Source organism: Cavia porcellus, unplaced genomic scaffold, assembly GCF_034190915.1.
Source record: "Cavia porcellus strain 051 isolate PalLab524CR breed Dunkin Hartley unplaced genomic scaffold, mCavPor4.1 scaffold_17, whole genome shotgun sequence".
NCBI lineage: Eukaryota > Metazoa > Chordata > Mammalia > Rodentia > Caviidae > Cavia > Cavia porcellus.
Genome location: NW_026947500.1, coordinates 23306663 through 23334646, shown reverse-complemented (window position 1 = coordinate 23334646; position 27984 = coordinate 23306663). Strand labels below are relative to the sequence as shown.

Here is a 27984-nt window from a genome sequence, read left to right as displayed (position 1 = left end):
GCCCTCTGATCCAGGCCACAGTGGCCTGGTTTGCTCTAATCTCCAGCACCCCCTCTGGTCCAGCAGGATACCCTAAGATGGGTGCCAGATTCTCCAGCCAAGTGCTGTCTGTTCTGGACCCCTCCAGGACCTGGAATGGTACCAGGGCTGGTCTCACCCCTGCTGGACACCCCTCACCCTTGGGTAATTCAGTTGTACGCTCAATAACCAGGGTCACCAAGGTCAGAGTCCTGCTCTACTCATGCTCAGCCCTGACCAGGCTATCCTAGGAGGCCACCTAGGCCCAGGAAGCCCCTTTATTCTGGACTAGAGGCTCAGCCCATGGCAGCAGACCCTGGAAGGGATGCTTCCTCTGAGGCCTTGCTGGGGCTTTGTAGCCCAGATAAGAGCTCAAGGCGGTGGAGGCAGAGGTGGCCAAGTGACAGACATGGAGATAGCGCTTCCGCTGATGGCAGGAGTCAGAAGGGTGCCCAGTGGCTCACAGGTGCCCTGGCAGGAGGCCCTTGGACTCATTCCCTCCTTTGTAGTACTGTGGGATTAAGAGATGGTGTCCGGGGGAAAAAAAGGATGTTAGCAAGGACCACTTGTAACCCAGGGTGGCCAAGGGGAGGAGGAGAGAAGACAGGTTACCAGGGAAACAAAAGAGCCACCTTCCTGCCCTGGGCTGACGCTATGGGAAAGAACCACAGGAACAAAGGTTGGCACCCCGGGCACTTAGGCAGCTGAACACCTGGGTGCTGGTAGGGGGGCAGGTACGCTCCTCCTGAGTGTCCAGCATCACCACTGCGTCGCACCATTAGCCAGTGGCCCCACGTGCCTCACCTCCTCCTCCCAGCATTACTGTGATCACAGAGCCTCCCTTTATGCCACCAGGCGACTCTCCCTGGTACCCAGCTCACTGGGCTGCACTGGCTGCCCATATATGAAACTGACCTGTCAGTGCCCCAAGGAAAAGTCCAGTGGCCCAAACTGGCCACAGGGTGCAGAGGGAAGAGCCTTGACATAGTGACTTCCTGTGAATCTCAGGCAATCTCTCATCTCGTCATCCCAGCCACCAGCCTGGGGCTGCCCACTCCTCTGTCCCCACCCCACAGTGCTATCATTCCTGCTGCCTCCAGGGTTGAGACCCCTAGGGTGTGCCCTGCCCTGAAGCATGGGCCTGGGGCCCAGTGCTAAGGGGAGAGCCCCCTGCCACCCCCAGCTTGCAGCACTCAAAGCCAGGACAGGGACAGTTCAACAGCTCATTGTGTCCAACACATAGTAAGTGCTCTGTAGGTGGCTGTCCCTCTTACACTGTGACCTCAGCACAACAGGGGCTTAACAACTGCTGCCTGCTCATCCGTATGGTTTCCCAGGCCAAAGAGGCCCCTCCCAAAGGCTGGCAGGGGCCCTGGCTCCTGGTCTCCCACTCCCACACTCTGTAGACCAGGGCTCACCTACACTCCTCTCTCTGATGGGGCCCCTCTGGCCACTCAGCCAGTGCCAAGGCACCTGGGGCCCTTCCTGGGACAAGGCCAGAGCCTAAAGATGTCGCTTGGGCTCCAGTGGGGAGGCTTGGAGCCAAGGCTCCTGTTCCAGGGTTTAGGCCACATTAAGCCCAGCCAGCACCCCAGAACAACTTCAAAAGATCCTGGAGTGGCTGGAGATATAGCTCAGCAGTTTAGCACCTGTCTGGCAAACATGAGGTCCTGTGTTTGATTCCAGGTACCAAAAAAAAAAGATCCTGGAGTGTGTCAAGCCCACGTCTGCCTGGGCCTTTCCTGGGTTCCCTGTAGCCCCACAACATCCTTGCTTTCAACTTCCAGGCTGATGCTTCAAACCCCCCACCCCTTCTTAAGCACCCCCTCTGCCTCCAAAGCCCTTGGCTCAACCTGTGGCTGCCACGAGGCCCTCAGAGGGTAGCAATTCCACACCAAGGACAGAGATGAGAAGCAGAAATGTTTAATTGCAGGACGTGGCCAGCGTTCCAATCACACAGCCAAAGCTGAGGCAGGGCCAGGGCCCTCGGTCCAGGCCAACAGGTGTGACCGGAAAGAGTAGCGGGAGTATCCGTCTCAAGGCCTCAGAGCTGTGAGAGGATGTTGGAGGCCAGGCTGCAGGTGAGGCCTGTGCCATCTGGCTCCACATTCAGGCTCTTTACCACGCCATTCTCTATCACCATGGAGAACCTGCGGAGAACAGGCAGACCCATCAGCTCTGCTGCAGAGGCAGCACGGGAGGGAGGACCAGGCCCAGGGAAGCCCTGTGAAGGGTCTCAGGCTTTTTTACCTCTTGAGCCGGCGATTCCCAAAAAGAGGTACCAGTGAGTTGTCCAGTAATAAATCTGTCTCCTAAGAAGAGAGATGGAGAGAGGCATCAGGCACTCCTAGGACAGGCAAAGGCTGCTCTCCACACTACCACGTTCCTCCACGCCTAGCTCTGGAAGCCCCACACAGGAAGCGGCTGAAAGACAGGTATGACTGGGCACACTGACCTTCCCAAAGGCCCCAGTGGGATCTGCCAGGAGTCGAATCTGAGGATGCAAAAAGTAAAGGTCACAAAAAACTTACGACCTGAGGGCCAGGGTTTAGCTCAGCAGTGGTAAGTGCCTACCCAGTACCCAAAAATAAAAAAGTTACGACCAGGCCCTGTACCCCCCACCCCACCCCCAGCTTACCTTGCCTTCTGCTTTGTGGGCTTTTCCCCACTCTCCAATCACAAAGACATCATTAACGCTCAGACAGGCCACCACCTGCACCCCCTTGGCCTTCAGAGCCCCAGCCTGCTCCACAAACCCTGGCAGGTGGGTCTAAGGGTGGGGGACAACAAAGGAATAAATGTATTGGTCCACAGCCCCTCTTCATCTCCAAGCCCTCCTCACTTCCCTGACTCAATGACTCTGATCTGGCATGAAAACTGTGTGAACCATTAGATTCCCTTCATGCCTCAGCCTGATATGATAGGAAGCTCATATCAAAACCATGAACTTCTCAGGGCCAGAACTATGTTTTTTTTGTTTTGTTTTGAGACAGGATCATGATACCACTAAATTGTCCAGGCTCCAACTTGCAATCCTTCTCCCTCAGCTTCCCAGAACACTAGGACTATAGGTATGTACCACCACACTCAGTTTCAGGACTGTCTTATTTGCTCAAGTCCACATATTTCTAGGGTGCCTATCATCCAGCAGCATCAATAAAATTTAACTGCAGTTCTTTTTTCCCACATTCCGGGAACTTGACTTTGCCCTGGCTCTGCTTGTATTTCCTGAAGTTGCTGAACTGCCTCTCAGCTCTCTCACCATTTACACACTCCTGCTGCAGCAAAGGCCCCTGGACAATAGAAGACTAAGGAAAACCCAGAGCCTCACCTTGGAACACCCCGGGGTAAACGCCCCGGGGACTCCAAACAGCACACCTTTCTTGCCTTTGAACAGCTCAGCCAGGTTCACCTTGTTCCCAGGCTCCCCTTCAAACACCTCCACAGATGGGATGGCATCACCCACCTGGAGGGAAGGACACAGGGTCAGGGGGAGAGGTCGCAACCAGAGCAAGGGGACAAAACCTAGCAGCTGCATACGCTGCAGCCAGGACTGAAACCCAACAGGACAGTCTAATCTGTCCCCTTCCTCCACCACCAAGTTACTCCACATCCTCTTGGTTTCAAGGTAACCCGGCTCTGCTTAAGAGCCCATTGGTAACAACAGAAGGTGAGAGGCAACCTTCCTAAGTGTTGCAACCTTGTGCAAACATGCTGCCTGGGCTGAGGCTGGGTGTGGAATAAACGGGTAAAGGTGGAGGTGCAGAAGGCCCTGTCAACGTGGGCCGGAGAAAGTCCTGGCCTGGTCTGAATGTCCCAACCACACCAAGCCAAAGAGGACTGGGAAGAAACCACCCTAGCCACCTGGGGGCTACCACAGAGGAAGGAATCTTGGGAGCGGGTAGGGCTGAGCAGTCCACCAGGATTGGCAGAGTTCGTCTTGGTGTCAGACAAAAGGGCAGGGAGGTTCAGGGGTAAGGGAGTCATGGTGGAGCCCAGAGATAGGAAGTGGAAGGAGGTAGGAAGGGGAGGGAGGAGGCCAAGGATGGTTCTGGATTGTGGGATTAAAATCACCAGAAACTCGGAGTGGTGGCTCAGGCCTATATGCCCAACCACTGGGGTGGCTGAGGCAACACAGCCAAACTGTATCTCAACGAAGAGCTAGGAATGTCGCCCAGCGGTCCTCGGCGTACTGAGAAGAAAGCTGGGATTCGGCCGTGGAGGGGAGACAGCTGCGGGATGGGATGCACAAGTCAACGCTGGGTTCTACGGGACCACAACTGTGTCGAAAGACGGGGCGAAGTGCAGCCCAGCACTGTCACAAAAGCATGTGGAGGTGCAGCAAAGGATACGTAGGCCAGCTGAAAAGGGCTCTTGTGCTGAAAGAGTCGCTTCCAGAAGGTGAAGCATGGCCTGCATGGTACGCAGCCGCCTGAAAATGGGGACCCAGCACTGGATGCGCAGTGTACGAGGGACTGGTCCAGAGGGGAGCTTGAAAACCTGGGCATGCCCCAGGAGATGGGGGTTGCAAAGCTCTAACTTTGCAAGAACGGAGGGGCAGCCTTGCTAAGGGTCCTCGAAGGCAGCGGGGAGGGATCCCGAGGGCAGGAGAAACGCGTACACCTCCATGAGTGGAGCGGGATCCGTCTTAAGGGAAAAAAAGAGAGGTCAGGCCCAGCCGGGCCAGCGGTCACCTTAATCGGGGCCATAGCTGCGGCGGTGCTGCAGAAACCGCGGGCCCTGTCACGCGCCCACCCTCCTGCTCCTTCTACCGATCGCCGACTCGCCGCTGCCGCCGCACCCTGACGGACAACCGTGCCACAGAGAACCGTCCCAGCTAGGTGGCCTAGCGCACTCAACTGCGCCAGCCCCATGCCCGCCCCCGGCCGCGCCTCCCAGCCGCACAGACCCTACGGAAGGCAGAGCCCAGACCGCACTGCTCCCATTGCGCGTGCGTGAGCGTCAGAGCGCGGGGCAGGGCTCCCGTGTTTATTTGCATTAGGGGCTGGATTAGTGACGTAGTGCACAAACGAGGCGGGACTTTCAGCGGTAGCATAGTTCATTTATGTAGGAGGTAGCGGCGCTCTTTAGATAGGCCTAATTTATGGATATGGCAGTATTTCTGTCCCTTAAAAGGAAAAACATGGGACGAAAAGAACGATAGACTTCAGCGTAGGCCTAAGGTTTATTTAACATTCAGCAGAGCCTCTGTATTGCAGATACTTTACATATGATTTGCATTTTACGTATGATTTACAGAAGCGGGGTTTGGTTTGGACCGTAGTGCCTCCGCAAAGACCCTCTGGTAGCAGCACAATCGGAACCAGTTCACCCACACAGCAGTGCACCTCTAAGCACGAAAAGGTTCAGCAGGCTCACCATTTCCGGTTCTCCCAGACACCCAATAGTTTGGCGAGCGGAACGGCTCAGGAAGTGACGCAATCACAAGGGAGGTCTTTTCCGGTTCCGGTTTGGCGGGCTCCAGTGTGGCGACATGAAACTGCTCACTCACAATCTTCTGAGCTCGCATGTGCGGGGGGTGGGGCCCCGTGGCTTCCCCCTGCGCCTCCAGGTACTGGCTGAGGAGGGTCGCTTGCCCCTTTCCCGGGCGGGATAGAGAAACCAGAGTCCTTTCTCTGTCTCACGAAGCCTCCGTCCCGCAGGCCACCGAGGTCCGCGTCAATCCAGTGGAGTTCAACCCAGACTTCGTGGCGCGGATGATCCCCAAAGTGGAGTGGGCGGCACTTCTGGAGGCGGCCGATACCGTGAGGACCCTTCCCCCGCCACACAGACCTCGGAAGGGTGGCGGGCTCACCCTTGTACCGGCCCCGGGCCCCGATTGAGGGAGGGCGGGGCGTTTGTGTGCCCAAAGATGATTCAGGCGTCTTCCCCTTAGCTGCACCTGGAGGAGGTGCCACGCCAGCCGACGGAGGGCTATGAGCATGATGAGGACTTTCTGAGGAAGATGCACCACGTGTTGCTGGAGGTGAGAACCATGCAATCACCTGCATCCCCCACCGCTCCCTTTGAGGCTGCTGGTCAGTCAGCTCTGCCCCTAACCCCCTCCCATAGGTGGAGGTGCTGGAGGGCACCCTGCAATGCCCAGAGTCTGGACGTCTGTTCCCCATCAGTCGCGGAATCCCCAACATGCTGCTGAATGATGAAGAGACGGAGAACTGTGACAGACACCAATCAACTTGACGTTTTGTGTTCCCATCAATATTTGATGGATGTTATTTTGTCATGCTTAACCCCAAACCTTGACCCAGTGACACACCAAACACAGTGTTCTTGAGCTCCATAGTATATCTTTTTTTTCTCTTCTCTCTCTCATTAAAGGTTCAAAACCAAAAGCGGTTTGTTTTTGCAGCAAATATACATTAAAATAGAGTCTCTGTACAGCCAAGAGCTCTGGGCCTTGGCTTCCCCATGTCCCTGCGCCTCCCTGGCCAAACCCAAAAATAAATATAGTGTTATTGCTCTGCAGGGCATAGAGGCAGTGCTCTCCTGACCCCCTGAGGAGGATAGGTGGGGAGCTCATGGGGGGGCCCTGGCTGCCCCAGGGGTCCAGGGGCTGGAGCCTGCTTGGAGTTATTGCTTCGAGGAGGGGGCATTAATGCCCAATGCAAATGATGAGGAGAGGAGCGAAGGGGGCAGGGGCCTTTGCTCTCCCAAGTCCCCCTCTACTCTGGAGAGGAAGTCAGATTAAGCAGCAGCAAAGCATCACCCACTGGGAGACTCTGGCCTCCATCCCCTTCCCTCCCTGAGATCGGGTTTCTGCCTGCCACATCCCCTGCAGCCCGCTATGGCTTCCGCAAGGCCCCCTTACACTCTGGGGGGCACATTATGGCTTGCAAGGGGCAGCACTGTGCCCAGTCTGGGCATTCACATTCCCAGCTCCTGATACCCCCCCCAAAGCGGGGAGAGGAGGGCATGGGGTCTGCTCCCAGGCGCTGATGGCATTGCCCTGGCCCTGCCAGCAGGCTGTAGCACTGCCCAGACCCCAGTCTGCCCCCTTAGGGCTGACCCCATGCTGAGCAGGTCCCTTCAGCACCCAGACCTGTTCCACCCCTTGCCTCAGTCCATCATGGCCTCAAGCATCTCCAAGAACAGCTTGTGCATGGGCACCTTGCCCTCCAGCTTCACCCCATAGAAATGGGCCAGCACTTTGCCGGCCGTCTGGCGGAGGAGTGGTAGGGTGAGCAGCAGTCTGCCTGCCCGTCGCCTCTCAGCACCCCCTCCAGGGCCGGCCCGGCCAGCTTCATACTCCAGCAGGGCCTCATGCAGGGCTTCTCGAAGCTGTTCCACAGCCTCTGCATCTTCAATGTGCACAGAGTCTGCAAGAAAGGAGCCAGATCTATCACCCTGGGCCACTGCAGGAAAGGGCAAACCTCCCATCTAGTTGAGCACTGCACTGGGGCCTAAGGAAGGGCCAGTATGGATCTGCTGATGACAAGGGTTCCTGCCTGTGAGCTTAGGCCTTTCTCCTTCAACTTGGCCACCTTCTGTCCTCCCCTCTCCAATAACCTAGCTTTCCACATTAGCATGACTCAAACTCCTGTTTGCAGTTTGGGACCTCCCTTTGTGACTTTTATGAAATCATTGGTCTTCCCTTGACCTCAGTTTTCCTTATCTGCAAAATGGGGTCTTATCAGGGCATTACAGGGAAATCTTTGGGTGAGTGCTGGCTGCCCACTCTGGACTGACCTGAATTGGCAAGTGCCAGGGCCTTCAGCAAGACATATTCTTCTCGCTCCAGCCGCAGGGCCTGCAGGCGCCGCACCAGCTGCAGCAGGGCTGCCCCCAGTTCCCCAAGGCCAGCTGCCCGTGCACCCTCTTCATCCAAGACCAAGTCCTCAGCAAAGGCCAACTCATCCTGCAGGGGCAGTGAGCGCTGGGCCACACCCAGCACCAGTACCTCCATCCACACGCTCTGCAGTACTGACATCTGGTCAGACAGTGACAGTGACGAAAAGCCTGGAGGGCGGTGGGGAGCAGACCTGGCTGAGCAAGTGCCTTAGGGCCAAGGAAGACCTGCCCTGCTCAGGAAAGCCCCAGGACATCCCTTTACCTGGGATGCTCTTTGCCCAGCTAATGGTGACCACGATCTCTCGGTCAAAGAGGTCACAGAGGGTGGCCACAGCCGGGAGGTGTCCATCGGGGCCAGCAGGGTCAGGCATGGCATACAGCTTCTCAGGCTCGACTACCAACAGGTGCGACACCAGTGCGTTCACAGGGGCTGCAGCGATGGGGAGGACTAGTCAGGAGCCCTGAGATGTAGCAGCCTTCCTCAGGCCAGTGTCCTCCCTGGCAGCCCCCTGTGGCCTTTCTCTTCCACAGCCACTGGCCAGCTAGGAGACATCTCTCCAAGGAAAAGTGTTCACTATCTCCCAGGGAAAGTCTTGAGTTTCCAGGGAAGGTTTGCAGACATCCAAGTGTTAGGAAACCTCTCTGGTCCCAGCTGTACTCTTTGGTCCCCAACACATAAAAAGACATTTTCATAAATAGGAAAATGAGTGAGAGAATCCATGAAGGGGAAACATGGGGATCCTGTACCCATAATGATGCCAGACAGGTTTCCTGGAGTTGTACCACCCCTGCCTCAGAGCTCTGGGAACCCAGTGTTCTTACCTGTCTTCCGGGGGCCTCCAGCTACTGCCATGGGCCCTGCAGGGAAGGGACCTGGAAAGGGCAGTGGGTCCACCTCTGGCCGCCGCTTATACTTCTGTCGCCCTCCTCGGACACGGTCCAAGCGCACCCCTTGAAGTGTACAACAGTGTGAGTCTGTAGGACTAGGGCAAGCTCGCTCTGCAGAACTGTCCTCAGCCCATTAAGCGGAACTGCCCAGGCCCTGCACCCTCACACTCAGGCCCCCACCCCGGCCCCACCCAGGACCCTGCCAGTGCTCACCCTCCTTAAGCATGCCCACCCGCAGGCACTTGGTGAAGCGGCAGGCCTGGCAGGCCTTGCGTCTCCGCTTGGTGATCTCGCACTCGTTGGAGGCTGGACAGCTATACTCGATGCTCCCTGCCAAGAAGAGTCAGGGCTCCAGTGGCGGTCTCCCAGGGCCTGGAGGGGCCCAGTGGACAGGAAAGCCCTGACTCGCCCCGGGCAAGCACAGGTCTAGGGGTACAGGAAGGAAAGGGAGAGCAGGGCACCATAAGCAGGGGGAGGATTGGCCCCGGGGTGAGGACCCTTGCCCAGACAAGCAAGGGCAGGGACCAAGCAGTCTGGCAGCTTCTCTGCTCCAAGCCTCTGGCTGAGCTGCTGTACTAGGCCGTACACTACCCGCCTATGTTGAATCTAACAGTCAACTCCGTTCTCATCTTACTTGTCTAAAAGAGCATCGAACACATGAACTGCCCCTTGCTCCTAGAACACTTGAACACGTTCTTCTTCTGCGTCTAGATGCTACTCTTTTCCTCCCACCGCTCCAGCTACTTTGCAGTTTCTCTGCATCTCCCCAGCTGCTTCCATTGAAGCCATCCGGGCTGGCCTGGCATCTCACCCTCACTCACTCCGGCAGCAATCTTATATCATAGGACTTTCGGATTTCTTTTTCCAACCCAGACCTGCCTCAAGCACCACATTCACCAATCCAGCTGCATCCTGGGTATCCTATATGTTCAGAATGCTCTTCAAGCCTCACATTCTATACCGCCCTGGACTTCCCCTGCCAAGCCTACAAGTGCATTCATCCTACTGCCCAAGCAGAAACCTGTGTGGATCATCACATCCCTTGCACATCATGTGCAACCTGACAGCAAACCCTGGAGGCTTTATCTTCTCCAACCTGACTCCAGCTTCCTCCTGCCCCTAGCAACTGCTTCCCTCGGACTTTTGTCACTGTCACCTTTCACCTCATTGGTCTGCTCTGTGGATCCTGAGTCCTGTGTCAGCTCCTATCCCACCTTTGCTCAAACCCTCCAACAACTTCCCCTTGGACTCACCCACCTGCCACCCTTATGACCTCTGCTCCACACCTGGTGTTTCACAAACAAGGCTGCCTCAGGACATCTAACTCCCAGCCTGGGCTCCTGTCTGGTCCTGTCCTCCACTCACGCTCTTTCCTCCTCACCCCTCAGGGAGGCCCTCCTTGGCCACCTGTGAAAATGCTAACTCCTCCTCTGTAGGTATTTCTAGCTAACAAGTACACTTCCTCCTGAATCCTCCTGGGGCTTCTATACCCAGCTTGAAACACCCCTCCTCCTAGGGAAGCCCTCCACAACCCAGGCTTTACTCCCTACCTCTCCCTACCTTAGGCCAGCTGTGTTCTGTGTCTGGAACACTGGTCAGGACAGCAAAACCCAAGTCCGAAAAGCTGTGTGGGGTCCATCCTGTCACCACCACTGACAAATTGTATCACCTTGAGCAAGTCCCAGACCTAACCCCTTGAACTTCAGTTTTCCCAGCTGTGAAACTGGCTTGATAAAAATCATACTTGGAGGGGGTTGAGGATTTAGCTCAGCGGCATAAGTGCCTGCCTTGCAAGCAGGCAGTCGTGAGTTCGATCCCCGGTACCGATAAAAAGGAAAAAGACAAAACAAAAAAACAAACAAACAAAAAAATCATACTTGGAGCTGGCCTTGGTGAAGGACAAATGTAATCCTTGCACTCTGAGAGCCTGAGGAAGGAGAACCATAAGTTCAAGCTTAACCTGGGCAATTTAGTGAAACCCTGAATCAAAGGGCCAGGGATGTAGTGCAGTGTAAAGGCCCTGGGTTCAATTCCCAGTATGTACATATAAAAAGTACTTGCCACTGAAGGTGTGGCTCAGTGGTAGGGTGCTCCAAAATAAAACCCAAAACAGCACTTAAGTGCCCAATAAATGACTATACAGAGGCATGGGAATTTAGCTTAGTGATACAGCACTCACCTGGTAAGTGTGCCATTCCCAGTACCCCAAAATTAATTAATTTTTTAAAATGACTGTATAGCCAGCACTCAATAAATATTTGTTGGTAGCTACACAAAGGATTTCAAGGTGAGTATAGGAAGATACTTGGATTGGCCTGCTGCCTTACTGGTCTTCAAAGCCAGCAGGGAACACAGTTGTAGACTAATGTATTTCTGCCAAGTTAAAACTCGCTGGGATGTCACAATCAGCGGTCCGAAGTCCAGTTATTAGTTATAAGCAGAGGCAGCAGCCTGGCACGTAAGAACTCAGTTCTGGATATGCATCAAATCCTGGTTCTGCCATTTTCTACCTGTGAGACTTGAACCAAGTTTCAAGAACCACTCTGGGCCTCAACAATGAGGGTGGGTGCTGACACAGTGGTGCTATGGGACAGTCACTGGCATGCAGGAAACACTCAAAAAATGTTTTTCACTATACTTGCTATAAGCCCCAAAGTAATCAATGATTACATAAAAGCATAACTAATAGGCCAACCCCAGGTAATGTTTGCTTTGGTATCTTCTTGCTCAAAGTTTGGTTTGCTTTCCTGAGGGGGCAGGACAGTGCTGTGGATTTAGCATAGATTAGGCATGCCTCTACCTCTGAGCTACATCCCCAGCCCTTTTTAAATTTTATTTTGAGACAAGAGTCTAAGCTGCTCGTATATCAAGTATATCACAAGTTCAAGGCCAGTGTGGGCCACACAGCAAAAGGCTGTTTCCAAAAACAAATAAACTTAAAAGAGCAAGGATTCCTAACAATCTTTTTTGGAACAGAGTTTCACCATGTAGTCCAGGCTGGTCACTAATTCCTCCTGCCTCAGCCTCCCAAGTGCTGGGATGACAGGCATGCACCACCATGCCCAGCTTGCTAACAATCTTTTTAAAATCAGATGCTAAAATATGATGTAACAGCTGGGTATGCTGGTACATGCCTATAATCCCAGATCTCAGGAGGCTGAGGCAAAAAAATATGAAGATTTCCACAAGTTTGAGGCCAACTTGAACTACATAACAAATCTGTCTGTCTCAAAAAAATAAATACATACATTCATACATACGTATTTTTTGAAAAGGCTGAAGATGTTGCTCAGTATGAAACAGCCTCCTCAGATAAAATCTGCTTTTTGTTGATGCTGCTTTGAGAAAATTAAGAAAACGCAGCATGTTCTATGTTGGCAAAGGCCAGCAACTGCCAGAAAGAACAAAGTCAAAAACAAAGATTTGGAACAGGCAGAGGATCCCTTGGAATTTTTCAAAGCCACTGTCAAAGGTATGCTGAGCCCAGGGCATCCAGGAAAACACCTAGCACCTGTGTCCCCTCTCACATCCCATTCAACCCCGACAGGTGCTAGGGGTTTTGTTTCACTTTTCTGAGATACAAGAGCCTGGGCGCTCCACACCACCAACCTCACACATACAGTACCTGGGCAGGCTCAGAGGTTTCTGAAAGCTGTCATGTACTAGCTGGGAGGTGACAGGCCAAGGGTACAGGGCAAAGAGGACAAAGAGCACAGAACAGGGGTAGGGGCTCACCCTGGATGGTCCTCTTGAAGAAGGCTTTGCAGGCCTCACAGGATGCCACACCGTAGTGGTAGCCAGAAGCCACATCCCCACACACCAGGCAAAGGCGTTTGGGCAGGGAGCTGAGCACCAGCTTCCCACTGCCCTGCTCACCAGGCCCAGCCCCTTCCCCATCCTCCTCCTCCTTGTGCCCTGGGAGGCAGCGGGCGGGAGCTGGACCAGGAGCCAGGGTCACTGGAGGCTCAGTCTCCGTCTCTGAGGAACCCTTTGGACTGTCAGGGCTGGCTGGCTCTGCCTTGATGTACAGAGGTTCAATGCCCACCACCTGGCTGGACATGGTGCTGGTCACCTGCAGGGAGAAACCATGAGGTCACAGAGAGGCAGAGGGATGGGGGATGGGAGAACACGCTGCCACATGGGCTGCCCAGCCCTGGGCTTGGGCCAAACCTCCAGGCTTAACTAGGGGGGAGGGAGGGACAGAGTCCAAGGAAGAATTGCTCTCAAAGCCCCCCCCCCCAAGCTGCTGCCATGGGAATAGTCTCCAGAGCCTCCAGGGCAGTAACTGACCGCAGGTGTTCCTCGTGGGAACCTGAGAGAGGGCAGGAAGCAAAGTCACCTCAGCCCCCAAGTCAACCTCCAACCCCAACTGGAATCCCTTCCAGATCTTGGGGTGGCCTTAGTAATCTACTCTCAATCTAGGTACTTTCTATTCAAGAGGGCACAGCCAACCACTTCTGTCCTAGGAGAGGCAGATGTGCCCACTGGTGCGTTCATACCCACACCCCACTCACCTGGATTCTCGAATGTGGCCACACAACTACCTTCTCAATCTGTTCTGGGGCTTTTTCACACTCGCAAAACCCAGTCCTTACTCTTACACTCCTTCCAAAGGGCACCCACCATAAACATATGCTCAAGACTCAATCCTGCACTATCTCCAAGGGTCCCCAGGAATACACACAGTGGCACAGACTCGGGCGAGAAAGTACAGCCTCTCACCCAAGACACGCCGCGCCCCTCCTGCCCCAGCATGCCCAGTTCCAGCCACACCATCGGGTGCGGCTCCACCTCCTTGCACCCCAAGCCTGCCGCAGAGTCCACCACCTCATAGGGCGCCCCGCCCCCTAACCTGCGCACACCTATGGGAAGTTACCCAAAGTTGCTAGCCTCCTTTCCCCTCCCCCTCCGCCCGCCGGGGACCTCTATCAGGTTATCAGGAAGTAAATGAACAGAACCGAGGAGGAAGTTCTCCCCCGCCTCTGGGATGACCTTTGACCCAGAGAAGAGGGTGGCCCAGGCCCCTTCAGCGCCCCCACGTGGCCCTCATAGCTCCTTCCCGACCGAGAACCCTCCCTGTCTTCCACCCCAGCCCGCCCCAGGGACTTCGGCTCGCCCGGAGCACCGTATTGAACCCTACCCCAGGGCTGGATTCGAGGCCCAGGTTGAGTGGGGCCAGGCCCCCGCAGTCCGACCAGGGCTAGACATTGACCCTGGCCGGCCTTCCGGGACCCAGACACTGGATCCCGCCCAGGCTCTGACCCCCGTCGGGCTCTCGGCCGGATCCCGCCCGCCTCCCGCCGCGCTCGCACATGGCCCCGAGCCCCGCCCGCCCACAACAGGGCCCCTCCGCCCCTGGACCTGGGGCTCCGGCTGGGAGGGTGGGCAGGCATGGGGGCCCAGCGGCCCGTCGCGCCCGGGTGAGCCGGGGCCCGCGGGCGGCCCCTCCTCCGCCGCCGCCTCCTCGGGCCGCGCCGCCCCGCCGCGCCGCGTCCCCTCACTCGGCGGCGCCGCTGGCTGCTTGTAGGACACAAAAGGACATCGCGGCCGCTTCCTACTCCGCTTCCTCCAGCTGACAGCGGGGGCGGGGCCGGTCGTGCGCATGCAAAACAGGGGGCGGGGCCCGATGCCCTATGCTAATCAGATAAGTGCGGCGGGCAGCTCCTGTGCTCCCGGAGGAGTCGGGCGGAGCCTTCAGAGCCAGTAGGCGGGCATTCACCGAATGCCCCGCCCCCTCGCAGCTGACCCTCGGCGGCGTACTTGCGTACGCCGCCGCTCGGGGGCGGGACCAGAGACGCGGTGCGGCGCCAAGAATGAGATCCCAGAGGGAACAGAAGAGGCGGGTGGAGCTTTGCGCTAGAGGAGTGGGCGAGGTCGCTTAGTGGCCGCAGCTGCTAGGAGAGAAGAGGCCCTTATGAAAATACGAAGGCGGAATGGGCGGAGAGGCTGGGGTATCTGCATATGCATAGGGGGTGGAGCCCAGCTCGAGGAGAGGGTGCAGCCCGCTCCCCTCTCTCCTCATCCCGAAGTAAAGCTTTCGGGACAGCTGAGTCAAAGGCTCAGCAGTCCCGAAAAACTGCAAAGCCCCTGATAGGAGAAGCAGATCTACACTTGCAAGTAACCCTGAACCCTTGAGTCCCTGGAAGGCAGGGCGCATAAGATCCGGATAGAGAAAACTCAAGGTCACTGCGGTGACCGAATGAAGGTCACGGGGAAGGGCGGGGCCGCGTGTGTCCGCCTCACGCAGGCAGCCACGCACAGACTCAGGATTATGCACAGACTCTTTAATTTTTCTGGGGCTCAGACTCCAGGCAGATAGGGTCAGAGTTGGGTTTGGGGACAGGACAGGGCAAGGGGCAGGAGTCGGACCGCTGCTAGAGGCAGAGGGTCACTGAGACCTCCAGAGTAACCTCCTCCGCCTCTGGAGCTCCTCGACGCTTCGCTGCAGCTCTTTAGTCAGGTAGTGGTTCTCGCCGATCTTGGACCGATAGCCTAGGAGGAGGGCCGAGCTGAGTTGGGGCAGTGAGCACCGGCAAGGCTTCCCCACCAGCGGCACCGCTTGTGTGATTCGAGGAGCCGCAGGTGATTGGGCGCTGGGTGCTGGGTGCGGGCCTTCTTTAAGTCTGGGGAACTTTAGATCCCCACTTAGTGCACAGGCGGAGGAGGGTGTCAGCGCCAGCTGGAGAAGATGACGCAGGCCTGAACTGGGGGGGGGGGTTAGCATCTTTGCAGACACCTCCTGGACCACCCACTCTAAATAATCATATGGTCCTTTAGATGTCACATCATAAACAGGAGTTCACCCAAATAATCCCTCACAGCCCCCCACCTGGGAGGAAGCCAAAGCTACATCTCAGTAGGCAAGAAGCCTCCTAAAGCCTCACCTCGAAAACAGTTCCACTGAGGCCTGTCACCCCATGCTCTTCCCATCTCGAGCTTGGTCTCTCAACTCTTTATTTCTGTGGGGCCCTTGGAATTTTTGTGAGTGCTAAGGCCACCTGGCAAAGCATACACATTCTGAAACCCCATTCCCATAAAGCCCAAGCCCTGCAAAATACACCGGTATCTTTTGTAAAAGCGGGGGTAGGGGGAGGCTCACTCTTGAGGGCTTTGGTGAGGATTTCCAGAGCTTCAGTCTCCATGAGTTCCTTCAGGGGCAGCGGCAGCTGGAAAAACAGTAAGAGGCTCAGGCATCTGGAAGACCCCAGTTCTGTCCACAAAAGAAATGTTCTATCTGATCCCCACAGTCCCAAGACCCTCCTCCAGCCAGCCTGCTCTCCCCCAACTCTGCCAGCCACCTCTATTCTTTCACAGATGTACCCCTCAACTTCCCCATCCCACCCCCAGCTTCTAACCTTTTTCTGCTGCTCTGCCAAGTAGAGTCGAAAGCCTGCACTCTCCCATGTACTAGACAGTGACTCTGAGAAATGCTCTTTTGGGAGAAGAGAACACAGGAGTCAGTCATCTGTAGACTCCTGGGTCTCCCTTGGTACAGAGCTGCATGTAGTGGGGTTCAGAGACTTAGCTCCACCTGTTCCCTTAGTTGGAGACAGTATGGGATGGTTGGTACACTCCTGGGTTCCAGTTCCAGCTTTCCCACTATGTGAGAGTTAGGTCCAGTGACAGCTCCTCCCCAACTGCCACCACCACTGACACCTGCTTCATGCATGCTGGCCAAGCAGTCCACCACTTTGTCCCCTGCCCCAGTAACTGAGACTTACCCTCACGTTCTTCATCTGTAAAATGAAGTCCTAAAAGTGGCTTCTTATGGAGGTTGTAAAGATTAAAGATGACCATGCAAGGGAAGCCAAGAGCAAGCTTTCAGGATGTACCAATTGTAATATAAGTTCTAATCCCCTGATGAAAGTGGAAAGAGGAACTAGGCATGGTGGCATATGCCTAAAAGCCCAGCACTCTAGGAGTTTGGGTCAAGAGGATTGAAAGTTCAAGCCCAGCCTAGGCAGTGTAATGACTAAACAAGACCCTGCCTCAAAATAAAAAATTAAGGGCTGGGGCTATAACTCAGTGGCACAGTGCCTGCCTAGCAAACATGAAGTGCTGAGTTCCATTCTCAATACCAAAAAAAAAAAAGAAGAAGAAGAAGAAGAAGAAGAAAGGGCCAGGGATTTAAGCTAGTGGCATAAGCACCTCCCTGGCAAGCATAAGGTTGTGAGTTTGATTCCCAGTACCAAAGAAAAAATTAAAAAGGGTCCATTGTGAAGGATTTAGGTTCAATCCCCAGTAAAGAGAGAGAAGGAAGGAGGGAAGTCCCAAACAGTGGCTAGCTTAAAAATTGTAAACAGTAAGTGCTTCAAAATTGTGAACAAGAGTCTGGCGTGGCACATGCCTGTAATCTCAGCACTCTGGAGGCTGAGGCAGGAGGACTGCTGGGAGTTGGAGCCAGCCTGGGGTACATAATAAGTTCAAGGCCTGCCTGAATTGCATAGCGACCCTATCTCAAAAAAAAACCACAAATTCTAAACAATGATTGACTAAATGAAAAATAACCTCCTTAACTAGGGCAAATCCTGAGACAGGAAATTAACACCCTCCCTCAACTGGCTCCATGACTCATTTGAAGCACAGGTCTCTCTGCCCTGCCTTGGCATGTTTTCCCGTGCGTCTCCCCGGGCTCGGCATCATAGACGCCCTCCCACTAGGGGGCGCCCAAGGATTGTTTGGTTACTTCGAAGGATGCAGAATCAGCATTAGCACCCTCCCTTGGCAATCCTAGAAACTTGGATGCTATCGGATTCCCCCATTGTACAGACAGGAAAGTGAGGCCCTGGACAGTCCTCTGTCCTGTGGGCACCCACAACCTGGTGAGGCCACACTGACCGTTCTGGATCTCAGGTTCACTGTCCACCCCCTCTAAGTGGATGCCGGGAGTTCTGCCGCCAGGTGGTTTCAGCTCCAGCAGAGTGTACTGATCCAGGTCCTCCAGCTTGGAACTGTCCTCGTTCCTCAGAGAAATGGGCTTGCCACCATCCCCTGGGAGTTTCTGCTGCTGGTCCAAGCTCCATGAGACCTCAGACAGCCGCATGCTCAGGTGTGGCTGTGGCGCTGTGGCCTGGGTTCGCCCACTTGGAAGGCCGTAGTGCCCACTCGCCTGGCCCAGGCTTCCGTGGTCTGAAGACGCCTGTGGGCCATATATAAGGAGAGAAGCCAGGTCTCGGAGGTCTAGGGCAGGGGTCCTGAATCAGGGTGAGTACTAGAGGGTGAGGACGAGGAGTGGTGACTGCAGAAGCTCTGGCTAAGTGAGACCTACATCAGGGGCTCGGGGTGGGGCCGAGGAAGAGTTGACAAACCAGGAGCTGGGACAGGTCCTTACGTTGAAAGGCTCTTCCTCCATGGTGCGGGCCCCCAACGGATCCAGGCAGGCACTGCCGGCCTTTGGACGAGGCAGGGGTCACGCTCCAAAAGGGGGAGGGGCGGGCGGGCTCTTCTTCCAGAACGGCAGTGGGTACGGGCTCAGGGTACCAGCCGCACCCACCCTCCACCATCCCCCAGCCCCACCCCATAGCTGAGGCTGGAGACATCTTGGCTAGTTCTGCTGCTGGGCTGTACCCGCCGGTGGCCTCCAAGCAGAGGACCATTGCTGTGGTTGCCCCGGAGCTCAGAGGTGGTGGGGGTGGCCCCGCGGTGGCCCAAGGGACGCGCTCCCACACCCACTCACGTCCCCGGAGCGCCCACACCCGCAGCGAGGCAGAGTGTTTTCGTTTATTGATGCAGGTTTTGAGGCACAGTTGTGAGGTGTTGTGAGGGACAGGCCCTGCTAGGGCAGCGCGACAGAATGGGTGGGAGTGAGGAAGGGACCGGGGGCGCAGGTGGTGGGTGGGTGACCCTAAGCCTCCTGCCTAGGCTTCAGTTGAGGTCGAAAGAGCGCTCTTTGGTCAAACAAGCCAAGCATGCCAGGGAGACCGAAGGAGCGAAGTCCTTTGAGTGGCACGACCAGGGATTCTGCCCCTACACCGGCACCCCTTTGTCTCGGGGGCGCCCTGGACCCCGGGGCCGCGCGGGCTTCCTGGGGGGGTTGGGACGGCGACGACCTCTGGGCGCACGCGGCAGGGCGCAGCCACGCTCACTCTGTGTGTCCGAGGACTCATCGATGAAAGCCAGGTTTTCACTGGGGTAATCGAGGGCGGAGGCCGTGGGCGGGGAAGGTGTGACCACCTTCTCCGGGGAGGCAGGGGACTGGGGCAGGCAGACTGGCTGCGCTGGGCAGGGGAGGGGAGGCAGAGGTGGCCGCTCCTTCTCCGGCAGCAGTGCGGTGGGCATGGCTCGCTGGGTCACCCGCGCGGTCACTGTGCCGGTCCAGCTGGCAGCCTGCGCCGTGAGGCCGCCCATCTGCGCAGGGAGGAAAAGGAGTCCTCGACCAGGGGTCTGCGCAGCCCGGGAGCCTGCCCCTTCCCCTTCGCCAATCGGGCGTCCACCTTTACACCTAGGCTGCGGCGCGGGCAGGAGAAGGAAAGACACCTCCCTGGGCGGCTCTCCACCTCTACCTGCCCAAGCGCTCTCTTGGAAAACCCCTAAGACCCCTGCTCCCTCTACCAGGCTGGGTGTTTCCAACAGGTAATAACAAGAGACATTGCAGTAGAAGTATGCCCCGTGCAACGTTTAGAGCGCATCCTAAAATTTTATTTGTCGTTTACCGGTAATTCACATTTAACTGGGCTTTCTGCATCCCCCCCCGCCCCCCCCCGCCCCCCCCCCCCGTCCCACACAGGGGATTGAGCCCAGGGCCTTCACACTAAACTACATCCCCAGCCGTATTTATTTATTTATTTAAATTTTGAGACAGGGTCTCTTTAAGTCGCCAAATTGCCCAGGCTGGGCTGAACACATGATCTTCCTGCTTCAGCTTCCCAGAGAGCTTGAGATCACAGGCACATGAGCCACCACAGCTGCTTGCCCTCTGAGCCTTTATGTGCTACATCTGACAGCCCCGCCATAAGGACAGAGGTGGTTGAGTTGTCAGACACAAAGTGTCCCTCAGTCTCTGCCATGAGAGGCTCACACTCTGGAAGGGAGACAGACTGCCAACCAGCTCAGGGAATGTGCTGGAGGCACCGACCCCAACACGCATACCTCTGCCCGTGTGCGACGGGACACAGCTCTCAACCAGTTCCCGATGGTGGTGAGCACCGAGGCGAAGTAGGCCAGGCCCAGCAGGATCCAGAACCACACCAGAGGCTGGTAGGCTGGAGAGTCCTGCTTGGGGTCAGCGCCTGGGATGCCACCAGGAAGGGAGGAAAGTTGATTGTATGGCAAGCCCGGGAGCCGCCTGTTCACTGCCTGTTTTTCCTGCCTCACTGTCACAGCATGGCCTCCCCAGGGCAAAGGGCTTGTGCTAGAATGTATGAATGTGTGCAGGAAGGGCGGTACATGAGTTGAAGGATGCAAGACAGTGTGCAAGAGCAGATGCCATCATGCAAGAAGGTGACACATTTGAGAGGTATGCTTAATATATGCATGAGCATGCACAGGACTGCAGGCATACAATCAGGTACATGTGCACAAGGAGAGGTGTATGTGTAATGGTTCCGTGATGGTAGAAGGGGCACAGAGGCAGCACCTGGAACTTGGAGGGAAAGACCCTACAATCAAATAGGGACATGCAATGCAAAAAACAACAGCCTCACCAGCCACATAATCCCCGAAGCCCACAGTGGTGAGCGTCACTATGACAAAGTAGATGGCCTCCAGCTTGCTCCAGTCCTCCATATAGCAGAACACAAATGTGGGCGTGAGGACAAAGAGCAGGCAGCCAATCAGCAGGAAGAGCATCGCCGACAGCACGCGCACCAGCTCGGGTGGCACATGCCACTTCTGCAAGGAGGAGCGATAGGCAGGACCATAGGAGACACTAAGGACCTCCATCCCCTCCCCACCACCACACCTCATCCTGCCCCGTGTCGATGACAGGTGGTGCCCACCCCTCTAGAGGTGCACAGTCAGTTGGCAGGGACCTATGGCAGGGCATCTTCATCCAATGCAAAAGCACACAAGGTGCAGACCAGCTCACCAGAAAGATTGCTTCGATGTGACCAATTCCACGGCGCAGCGAGGAGCCCAGGCGATCCCCGACTCCTGCAAGCAGGATCCCGAACAGTGGGATCCCCACCAGTGCATAAAAAATGCAGAAGAGGCGGCCGGCATCTGTGCGCAGGGCTGCGTTACCATAGCCTGGGCAGAGAGGCAGCGCAGAAGTCTAGGCGCACCTGGCACCCCAGCCACTCCCTGCACCTTCCCCTCGGGAAACTCCTCTCCCCACCCCCCTTCAATGGCCCCCATCTTTTCTCCCACCGATGGTGGTGATGATGGTTCCTGAGAAAAAGAAGGCACTGCCCAGGTTCCAGGCTGAGTGGTTGCTGATATTAGTCGAGTTGGTTTCTGGGTCCGCGCCCCCTCCCAGGGCATCCGCCACCTCCTGGAGAGCAAGACACAGAAGGAGGAACCCAAGTTCTTCTGTGCTTCCAGCTTCGAGGCTGGTCCTCCCTATCTTACAGCAGAGGACACAAAGTGGGCGTCCCACCCACTGCAGCAGGTTTGTCTGAGCTCTGTGTATTTCAGAAACACTGAGGAGCTGTCCCTGACCTCACACAATAGACTTCCAACCATACAATCAGAAGCACAGCTCCTGAGACCAGCCTGCCTGGGTTCAAATCTTGGTGCTGTGTGACCAAGGATACATTAACTCTGCCTCAGTTTCTGCATCTGTCAAGGGGCACATACAGCACCAACCTCACAGGTCATTTGTAAAGCGTTAAAGCACAACACGGTAAACATGGTGTCTGTCAGAAAAATTCCCACGTGGTAACTGTACCCTATGATTTCCAGGTGTATCAGACCCCAACACTCCCACTGCTCCTAAGAAAACAGAGCTGATATCCCTTGATTTAGACATCTAATGAATTAGAGGCCTTTCCTCCAGAAAGGTTCAAATATCAGAGTTCACATCCAGTTTTAGGATGTTCACACACACACACACACACACACACACACACACACACTCTAAAGTCCAAGCTAAACTCAATGTTATATAGTAGGTGCTCACTAAGAATTACTGAATGAAGTGTCCAGATGTTTATCCTCATGCCAGCCTGCAGGTCCCTCAGACAGGGGTCTGGGTTTTTTTTTTTTTTTTTCAAACTCAGGACCTTGCACTTACCAAGCAAGTGCTTACACCAATGAGCTAAATCCCAGGCCTGGGTTCTGTATTTTTTGTTTTGTTTTGTTTAAACCCAGGAGTGCTTTACTACAGAGCTATATCCCCAGCCTTTTAATTTATTCTCACTTAGTGGCCAAGGCTGGCCTTGAACTTGTGATTTTCTTGCCTTAAGCCACTTCCTGGTATTCTAAGTGATAGAGATCAAGGAATTGGGATGAGGGCCCCTTCCTCTAGGAGCACAAGGACAGTCTGTGGAGAAGAATATCTCACCTTTTTTTCTCTCTGAATACAGTCCCCATTAGCAAGAGACATCCCAATTAATCTGTCTACAGGGACCGCCCCAAACCCTCCAAGCTCCATTCTGGCTGGAGAAGACCCTAGAGTCTCCACCCAGCACACAAGGCCTTTTCTAAACTGGTCCCACCTCCCTGCCCCTAGTCTTCTCTTTTGAGGCTCTGAGTTATAGCAGCCTTCTCCCAAGTTTACGAGATGATTCCATTTCCTGTAATAACAACTTTTTTTTTTTTTTTTTTTCATTTTTATCGGTACCGGGGATCGAACTCACGACCGCCTGCTTGCAAGGCAGGTGCTTATGCCGCTGAGCTAAACCCCCAGCCCCTGTAATAACAACTTTAATAAAGGCAAGAGATGAAATGTCTGATTAAAAGTGATTTAATTTTTATTTTGAAACACTTTTCCAATAAATTCACTACTTAGAAGGAAAAAATCCTTTGTCATCCTGTGTTCTAATTTCTGCTTCAAATGACTAGGCATCAGCTGGGCATGGTGGCTCACGCCTGTAATCCCAGCACTCAGGGAAGCTGAGTCAGGAAGATCGTTTGTGTTTGAGACCAGCCTGGGCTACAAATCAAGCTCAAGGCCAGCCTGAACTGTATAGAGACCCTGTCTCAAGAAGACAAAAACAAACAAACAAATGACTAGGCATCTGCTCACTCCAGGTTCTGCAAGACACACTAGAACTTTCCAGTTTCCACACTTTTGCCTGTGCTGCTCCTCTGCCTGGGAGTCATTTGTTCCCAATCCCTAAACTGAACCCCTCCTGTTCTGTTCATTTTGATCACCAGCTCTCTCCCTCAATTGAAGGCAGCCCAGAGCCCAGCATTCGAGCGGTGCTAAAGGAGGAAGAAGGAAAATGAGCTTCCTTTCCACTGCACCCTACAGTGCTTTGTCTGAGGCTCTTTCCCTTCACCTAGATGTGACATCGTCTAAGTGTAGCCTGCATCTGCTCCACCTCAGTGGCCGTCGCTTACCTGTGGCCCCAGCACACAGTTCTTACAAGCACAACTGCAGCACAGCTAATTTAAGAAGTGCCTTTCGCTATGGAAGAGAAGTGAAGCAGCTGTGCCCACCGCTTTCGGGTCCTGCACCTCCCTTTTTTTTTTTTTTTTCTTATCCAGGAAAAAAAGTGATTGCACAGTGAAGATAAAATAGGTCACACTCCCTCCCTCTGCTCTGTGGTCTGGCCAAGTGCATTTTCCATCCAGGCCTCTCTTGCTTTCTGGAAATGTCAGAGACAGATAAGGTGTCCCTGCCCTGGGTCCTCCCCCCTGGGAAGCAGCTGAAACACAGACCCTTCCACACTAGTAGCCTCTCCTGCCACCAATAACAGGCAGGGGACAGAGTTGGGTACTCATCAATGAAGTTGTAAATACTAATTGATCAAAGTTAAATCATACTGTTTCAGTTGATGACTCAGAAATCAGAGAAAGCAAGAGGTGCTCATTGACTGTACCCCCAAAAGATGAAGGCCAGACCTCTCCGTAGTGACTGGAAGGAAGCTGACCAAAAGTAACTCAGGGAGCCCCAATCTGACTCTGCCCACCTCCTTCTTTGCCTGTCTGGTTAAGTGCATGTTGGGGGGAAGGGTCCCCCTATTCCAGTGTCCACAGTGGCAAGAGCAAGAATGCTTTGCAGTCCTCTGTATGTGCTGATATGCACATTTGCGGGAGGAGGGGGAGTTTTTTAGTGTTCTTGGGTTTCTCAAGGGCATCTGTGACTCCAAAAATGTATAGGTGCTAATGTAGGAAGGGCTGTCAGCTTTGGCAAAGAAAGACAGTGGATGGGACATACTTGTATGAGAATGATTTAGTTAAAATTCACACCTAACTGGACACCCTGAGTTTTATGTGGTAACTAAACTGGTGTGTTAGACCTGTGCAGACGCAGTGTGCCTTGTGCCTCCTTCTCCATTCATTCATTCAATGTTCCTCTGTTCCATAGCCCTCACACAGACATTCCAGGAGCACAACCAGGTGCCAAGCACAGCAAGGAAAATGAAAGACCATGCCACACTCAAGAGACCTAGATCCAGCCCCTGCCCTCTCCAGCACCCCCTCTCCTGTACCCAGTCCTCAGGAACTGTGTCTGGAAATAACACCCAGCCTAAGGGCCCAGATGGGCAACTGTCGAAGAGGCACTGGGCCCACGCACCTTGATGAAGAGACTCAGCTCGTGCTGGCTCACACATGGATGGGCCCTCAGGAACTTCTCACGGGTCTCCCCCAAGTCCTTCTGAGCCTGCTGCTCATAGGGCTGCTCCAGGGCCTGGAACACCAGGGCACCCGATACCAAGTAGAGCAGGACCAAGGCCAGCAGCGCCAGGAGGGTGGTGCTGCGCATGGCGCGCCCAGGGGCTGGGCCAGTTCCGCCGCCCGCCGCCGATGGAGGCGGAGGTAGGGCAGGAGGCTCCAGGGGAGCAGCGGTCACTGTGGGCAGAACCAGGGATGCCGGGGTCAATAAACTCGCCTGGCAGCCCACACCCTCCTCCACCCATTCCTCTGCACGCCCCCAAGGCCTAGGAGCCCCCGACTTACTGTCCATAGAGAGGTCCCCCTCACATCCCTCCGGCTGGCCACTTGGTGCAGAGACACCCTGAACCTCTTACCTCCACTGCCCGACCCTCAGGGGCTCCGGGGTGTGAGGAGAGGACACCGGAAAGGGAAAGGCGGGAGAGTGGCTCAGGAGAGGAAGGGCGAGTGGGGCAAAGTATTGGGCCGGGGCTGTTTGGAAAGGCTTTCTGAGGAGGAGGCGCTCGCGGAGGGAAAGGAGTGGAGGAGTGGACAAATAGGGCTGGCCGGCTCACCCGGGGCTCAGCCAGCTTGCAGCACCCTCTCGGCGCCCCCTCTCCTCCTGATAGGCCTGACAGAGAGCCTCCAGGGACCCTCCAGTGCCCCGACAGGCTTTCGAGGAACCCAGGAGCGGGTTCTGGGCGAGGCCAGGCGCGGCACGGTGCGGGGAGGAGGAAGGGCGCTGGGTTCCCAGGAGGAGGGGCAGGAAGGGCCCGACTTGTGCAGCAGCCCCCGGGACAGCTGTCAGCTCCCGGGACAGGGAAGGTAGCACCCACACGCACGCGCGTATACACACTCGTCCACACGGCCGGACACGCTCCGACACACGCGGGCACAAAGCCCGCGCGCCCACGCTGCCCCTTGCAGGTCCCGCGCGCAGTGCGCCCCGGCCGCACATACCCGCCACCCGCACGCTCCTGCAGACCCGGGGTTCCCGGGCTCTCAGGGGCGCGCCGGCCAAGGCTCGGCACCTAGAGGCCCACGCACACGTGTGGGCACGCCTCGGCCCGCGGGGCCACCGCGCCATCCACGCGCGCCGCACCCCGGCCCCCACCGCCTCCCCGCGTCCCCACGCCGACGCTTCGGAGCGTGACGGGCGGCGGGCTTAGGGCCGCGCCACTCCCGGAGACGCCCACGCGTTGGGGGGGCTCCCCGGCCGGCCGGTCGCCCCTGGGAGCCCGTGCCCGCGTGCCCGTGCCCGCGTCCCCGCGCCCACCCCGCACTCACTGTCGGCCCCACTGCGCTGCGGCTGCGGTCCGGCTCCCGCGCCGCCTCCCAGGTGCCGGCAGGGCCGCGGAGGCGGCGGCGGCGACAGGGGCGGGGCAGGCGGCCGCCGGGGCTGGGACCCCCCCCTCGCCCCCAGAAGCCCCCTCCTCTCGCATTTAACCCCTGCGGCGCCGTGCCGCGCTGGGTGCCGCGCCCTCGCCGCCGGCGCCCCCGGCCAGCTCGCTTGCGCCAAACCTTTTACCTGAGACCGCCCGCCTGTCTCTCCAGCTGGTCCGGTGGGTCGCAGAAACGCCAAGCCGGATCGCGGCTTGGGTCTAATCTTCTGGCGTCGGACCGCAGCTCTGTATGGTCACCGGCACGGCCCCAGTCTGGGCATCTGCTGGCCCATGTCTCTGGACACGGACCACGGTAATCTGGCTTCTTCCAGGCCCATTACAGGATTGGGAAGGGCCCTTATTTCACCTCCCCTGGGACTGCATGGCGTTTGGGCTCAGCAGTAATGAAGGAGGGGTCCCTGGGGACCAAGAGGTGGCGAGAATCACTCCAAAGCTACCCGTAGGTGCTGGGGACCTAGATCTGGGAAGTCACTGCCAGGCACTCCTGCCCCCTCTTCCCGTGTCCCCAGCCTTTGGCCCTCACCCAGGCCCAGGAGTCAACCTCAGAGGTCTGGGCCGCCCTGGTGCCACCATTCCCTCCCTGCTGCCAAAACGGGCAAGACCCAGGGCCATCCTAAGCCCTCCCCTTGCTGCTCTCACCCACTTCTTTACAACCTAGGAGCCATCAAAGACCCTCCCCTGGCCGCCTGGGGTCCTTGAACCCCAAGGCAAGTGTTTTAAACCTGGGCTGTAAAGCTACCACTTCCTACCAGCAGAGGGCCTGGGCAAGTTCTCAATCTCTGGAGTCTCCCTGTTCTCATTTAAAGAAAAAGTGTGATTAATTATCACTTGGGGTGATGTTCAAGGCTTTTAAGAGGCCAGTGTTTATAAATGCTCAAAGCACAGCCTGGCACGAACAATGAAATGCCCTACCAACGTTAGCAACTTCCTTTATAATGAAAAGTGTCCAGGCTCGAGCTGGTTCTCTGTGCGGTACAGATGACCTTTCCCCAGCAATAGTCCCAAGCAAAGCATTTCCAGACAGGCTCAGTGCTAGGCCCTGGGAACCCGGGGAAGCTGGAACTGTTAAGGATGTAGGAGTCAGAGGCTATGATAAACACCTCCCAGATCTGCCAGGGTGACAGGAGCATAGGGCAGTCACTGTGCTATTAGGAGCAGCCCCTGAAGTAGGGCCCTCAGGATCCCCCAGACACAGCGCCATGTAGGCAAACCCACACCTTGGTCAGACAAGCTGCTCCCCTCCCACACCAGCACCACCTCTGCAGCCCCTCAGTAACCCCTGGGGCCAAAGGCCAGATTAGAAATGGTGATAAGAAAACCAGGTCTCCACAAAGCCCCCACCACTTGGGTTAAAATGCCTAAAAGCCACATCTTCCATCCCAGTGCTGGGTGGCTCAGGAGAGGGGCCTTGACCTGATATGAAAGGCTTCATAAAGGAGGGGATCCCCAGTACAGGGACAGAATCTAAGGTCTTGTGCACATCAAACAAGGCCTCTTCCACTGAGCTACATTCCAGCATCAGACTGTCACATACTTCAGGCCAGGCACACTGGTGTGGGCACGTAGTCCCAGCTACCTGTGCAGTGGCTGAGGTAGGGGAACTGCTTGAATCCAGCCCAAGACCAGCATGGGCTACGAAGGGAGACCCCTTCTCTTTTATCTTACAAAATAGGACTTTTGGGGGGTATTTGTTGTTGAGATAGAACCTATGTAATTCAGGCTGGCCTTGAACTTACTGTGGAGCTCAGGCTCACTTTGAATAAATTCAGTGATTCTCTTGCCTCTCTCCTGAGTGCTTGGATTATAGGAATGTGCCACCATGACTGGTTTAAAAAAAATGTTGGGGGATACAAACTATTTTGGGGGGAGTAGATGTGGCATCAGAGCAAAGTTATTATGGTGGTACATGCTGAGCAGGAAGATCACTATAAATTCAAGGCTAATCTAGACCACAGTGAGAAAACATAGATCAGGGCTATGACGGCCAGGAGAGATCTGAGAACAAAGACCAGGGTGGGCTGTCTTCCCTGGAAGATGGCAGGTCCCCCCTCCCTGCCCACCAGTCCTAAGGAGGCTGAGTGCCCCTGCCCAGCCTAAAAGCCCCCTTCAAAGGCCAGTCACTGATCAGTTTGAGGCAGAGGAGAGGAACACAAAGCAGACAAGCAGC

General features: G+C 55.7%; 5 protein-coding genes across 11 annotated transcripts; 1 reads left to right on the top strand and 4 right to left on the bottom strand.

Annotated features, from left to right (window-relative positions):
* Positions 1-1925: 1925 nt before the first annotated feature.
* Prdx5 (peroxiredoxin 5) lies at positions 1926-4966 on the bottom strand. 2 transcript variants are annotated; one of them, XM_003468416.5, is made up of 6 exons: positions 4713-4956; positions 3350-3484; positions 2657-2788; positions 2474-2512; positions 2269-2330; positions 1926-2168 (listed from the first exon to the last, which is right to left on the bottom strand). In XM_003468416.5, exons 1-6 carry the CDS (start codon positions 4890-4892, stop codon positions 2063-2065), a joined length of 654 nt encoding a protein of 217 aa, XP_003468464.1. In that variant the 5' UTR covers positions 4893-4956; the 3' UTR covers positions 1926-2062. The 2 variants fall into 2 exon arrangements, with proteins under 2 accessions (XP_003468464.1, XP_023420150.1); XM_023564382.2 differs by lacking the exon at positions 2657-2788 and having other exon boundaries at positions 4713-4966.
* A 221-nt stretch (positions 4967-5187) lies between these two features.
* Positions 5188-6371, top strand: Trmt112 (tRNA methyltransferase activator subunit 11-2). The gene is made up of 4 exons (XM_003468183.5): positions 5188-5590; positions 5682-5783; positions 5915-6004; positions 6091-6371. The coding sequence occupies exons 1-4, from the start codon at positions 5513-5515 to the stop codon at positions 6217-6219; spliced, it is 399 nt and encodes a 132-aa protein (XP_003468231.1). The 5' UTR covers positions 5188-5512; the 3' UTR covers positions 6220-6371.
* Esrra (estrogen related receptor alpha) lies at positions 6307-14299 on the bottom strand. The gene is made up of 7 exons (XM_003468415.5): positions 14077-14299; positions 12451-12787; positions 8929-9045; positions 8650-8778; positions 8090-8257; positions 7726-7995; positions 6307-7355 (listed from the first exon to the last, which is right to left on the bottom strand). The coding sequence occupies exons 2-7, from the start codon at positions 12773-12775 to the stop codon at positions 7096-7098; spliced, it is 1269 nt and encodes a 422-aa protein (XP_003468463.2). The 5' UTR covers positions 12776-12787; positions 14077-14299; the 3' UTR covers positions 6307-7095.
* Positions 14300-14984: 685 nt separating this feature from the next.
* Catsperz (catsper channel auxiliary subunit zeta) lies at positions 14985-18251 on the bottom strand. 3 transcript variants are annotated; one of them, XM_063227423.1, is made up of 6 exons: positions 18047-18251; positions 17554-17854; positions 16437-16451; positions 16071-16147; positions 15815-15881; positions 14985-15207 (listed from the first exon to the last, which is right to left on the bottom strand). In XM_063227423.1, the coding sequence occupies exons 1-6, from the start codon at positions 18065-18067 to the stop codon at positions 15104-15106; spliced, it is 585 nt and encodes a 194-aa protein (XP_063083493.1). In that variant the 5' UTR covers positions 18068-18251; the 3' UTR covers positions 14985-15103. The 3 variants fall into 3 exon arrangements, with proteins under 3 accessions (XP_063083493.1, XP_063083494.1, XP_063083495.1); XM_063227425.1 differs by lacking the exon at positions 14985-15207 and adding an exon at positions 15215-15713; XM_063227424.1 differs by lacking the exon at positions 16437-16451.
* A 164-nt stretch (positions 18252-18415) lies between these two features.
* On the bottom strand, positions 18416-26561 carry Kcnk4 (potassium two pore domain channel subfamily K member 4). 4 transcript variants are annotated; one of them, XM_063227421.1, is made up of 8 exons: positions 25702-25761; positions 24721-24814; positions 24338-24612; positions 21022-21145; positions 20741-20901; positions 20358-20544; positions 19804-19943; positions 18416-19062 (listed from the first exon to the last, which is right to left on the bottom strand). In XM_063227421.1, exons 2-8 carry the CDS (start codon positions 24725-24727, stop codon positions 18682-18684), a joined length of 1275 nt encoding a protein of 424 aa, XP_063083491.1. In that variant the 5' UTR covers positions 24728-24814; positions 25702-25761; the 3' UTR covers positions 18416-18681. The 4 variants fall into 4 exon arrangements, with proteins under 4 accessions (XP_063083491.1, XP_023420149.1, XP_063083492.1 ...); XM_023564381.2 differs by lacking the exons at positions 24721-24814; positions 25702-25761 and adding an exon at positions 25943-26561; XM_063227422.1 differs by lacking the exon at positions 24721-24814 and having other exon boundaries at positions 25702-25801.
* Between the last annotated feature and the right edge of the window lie 1423 nt (positions 26562-27984).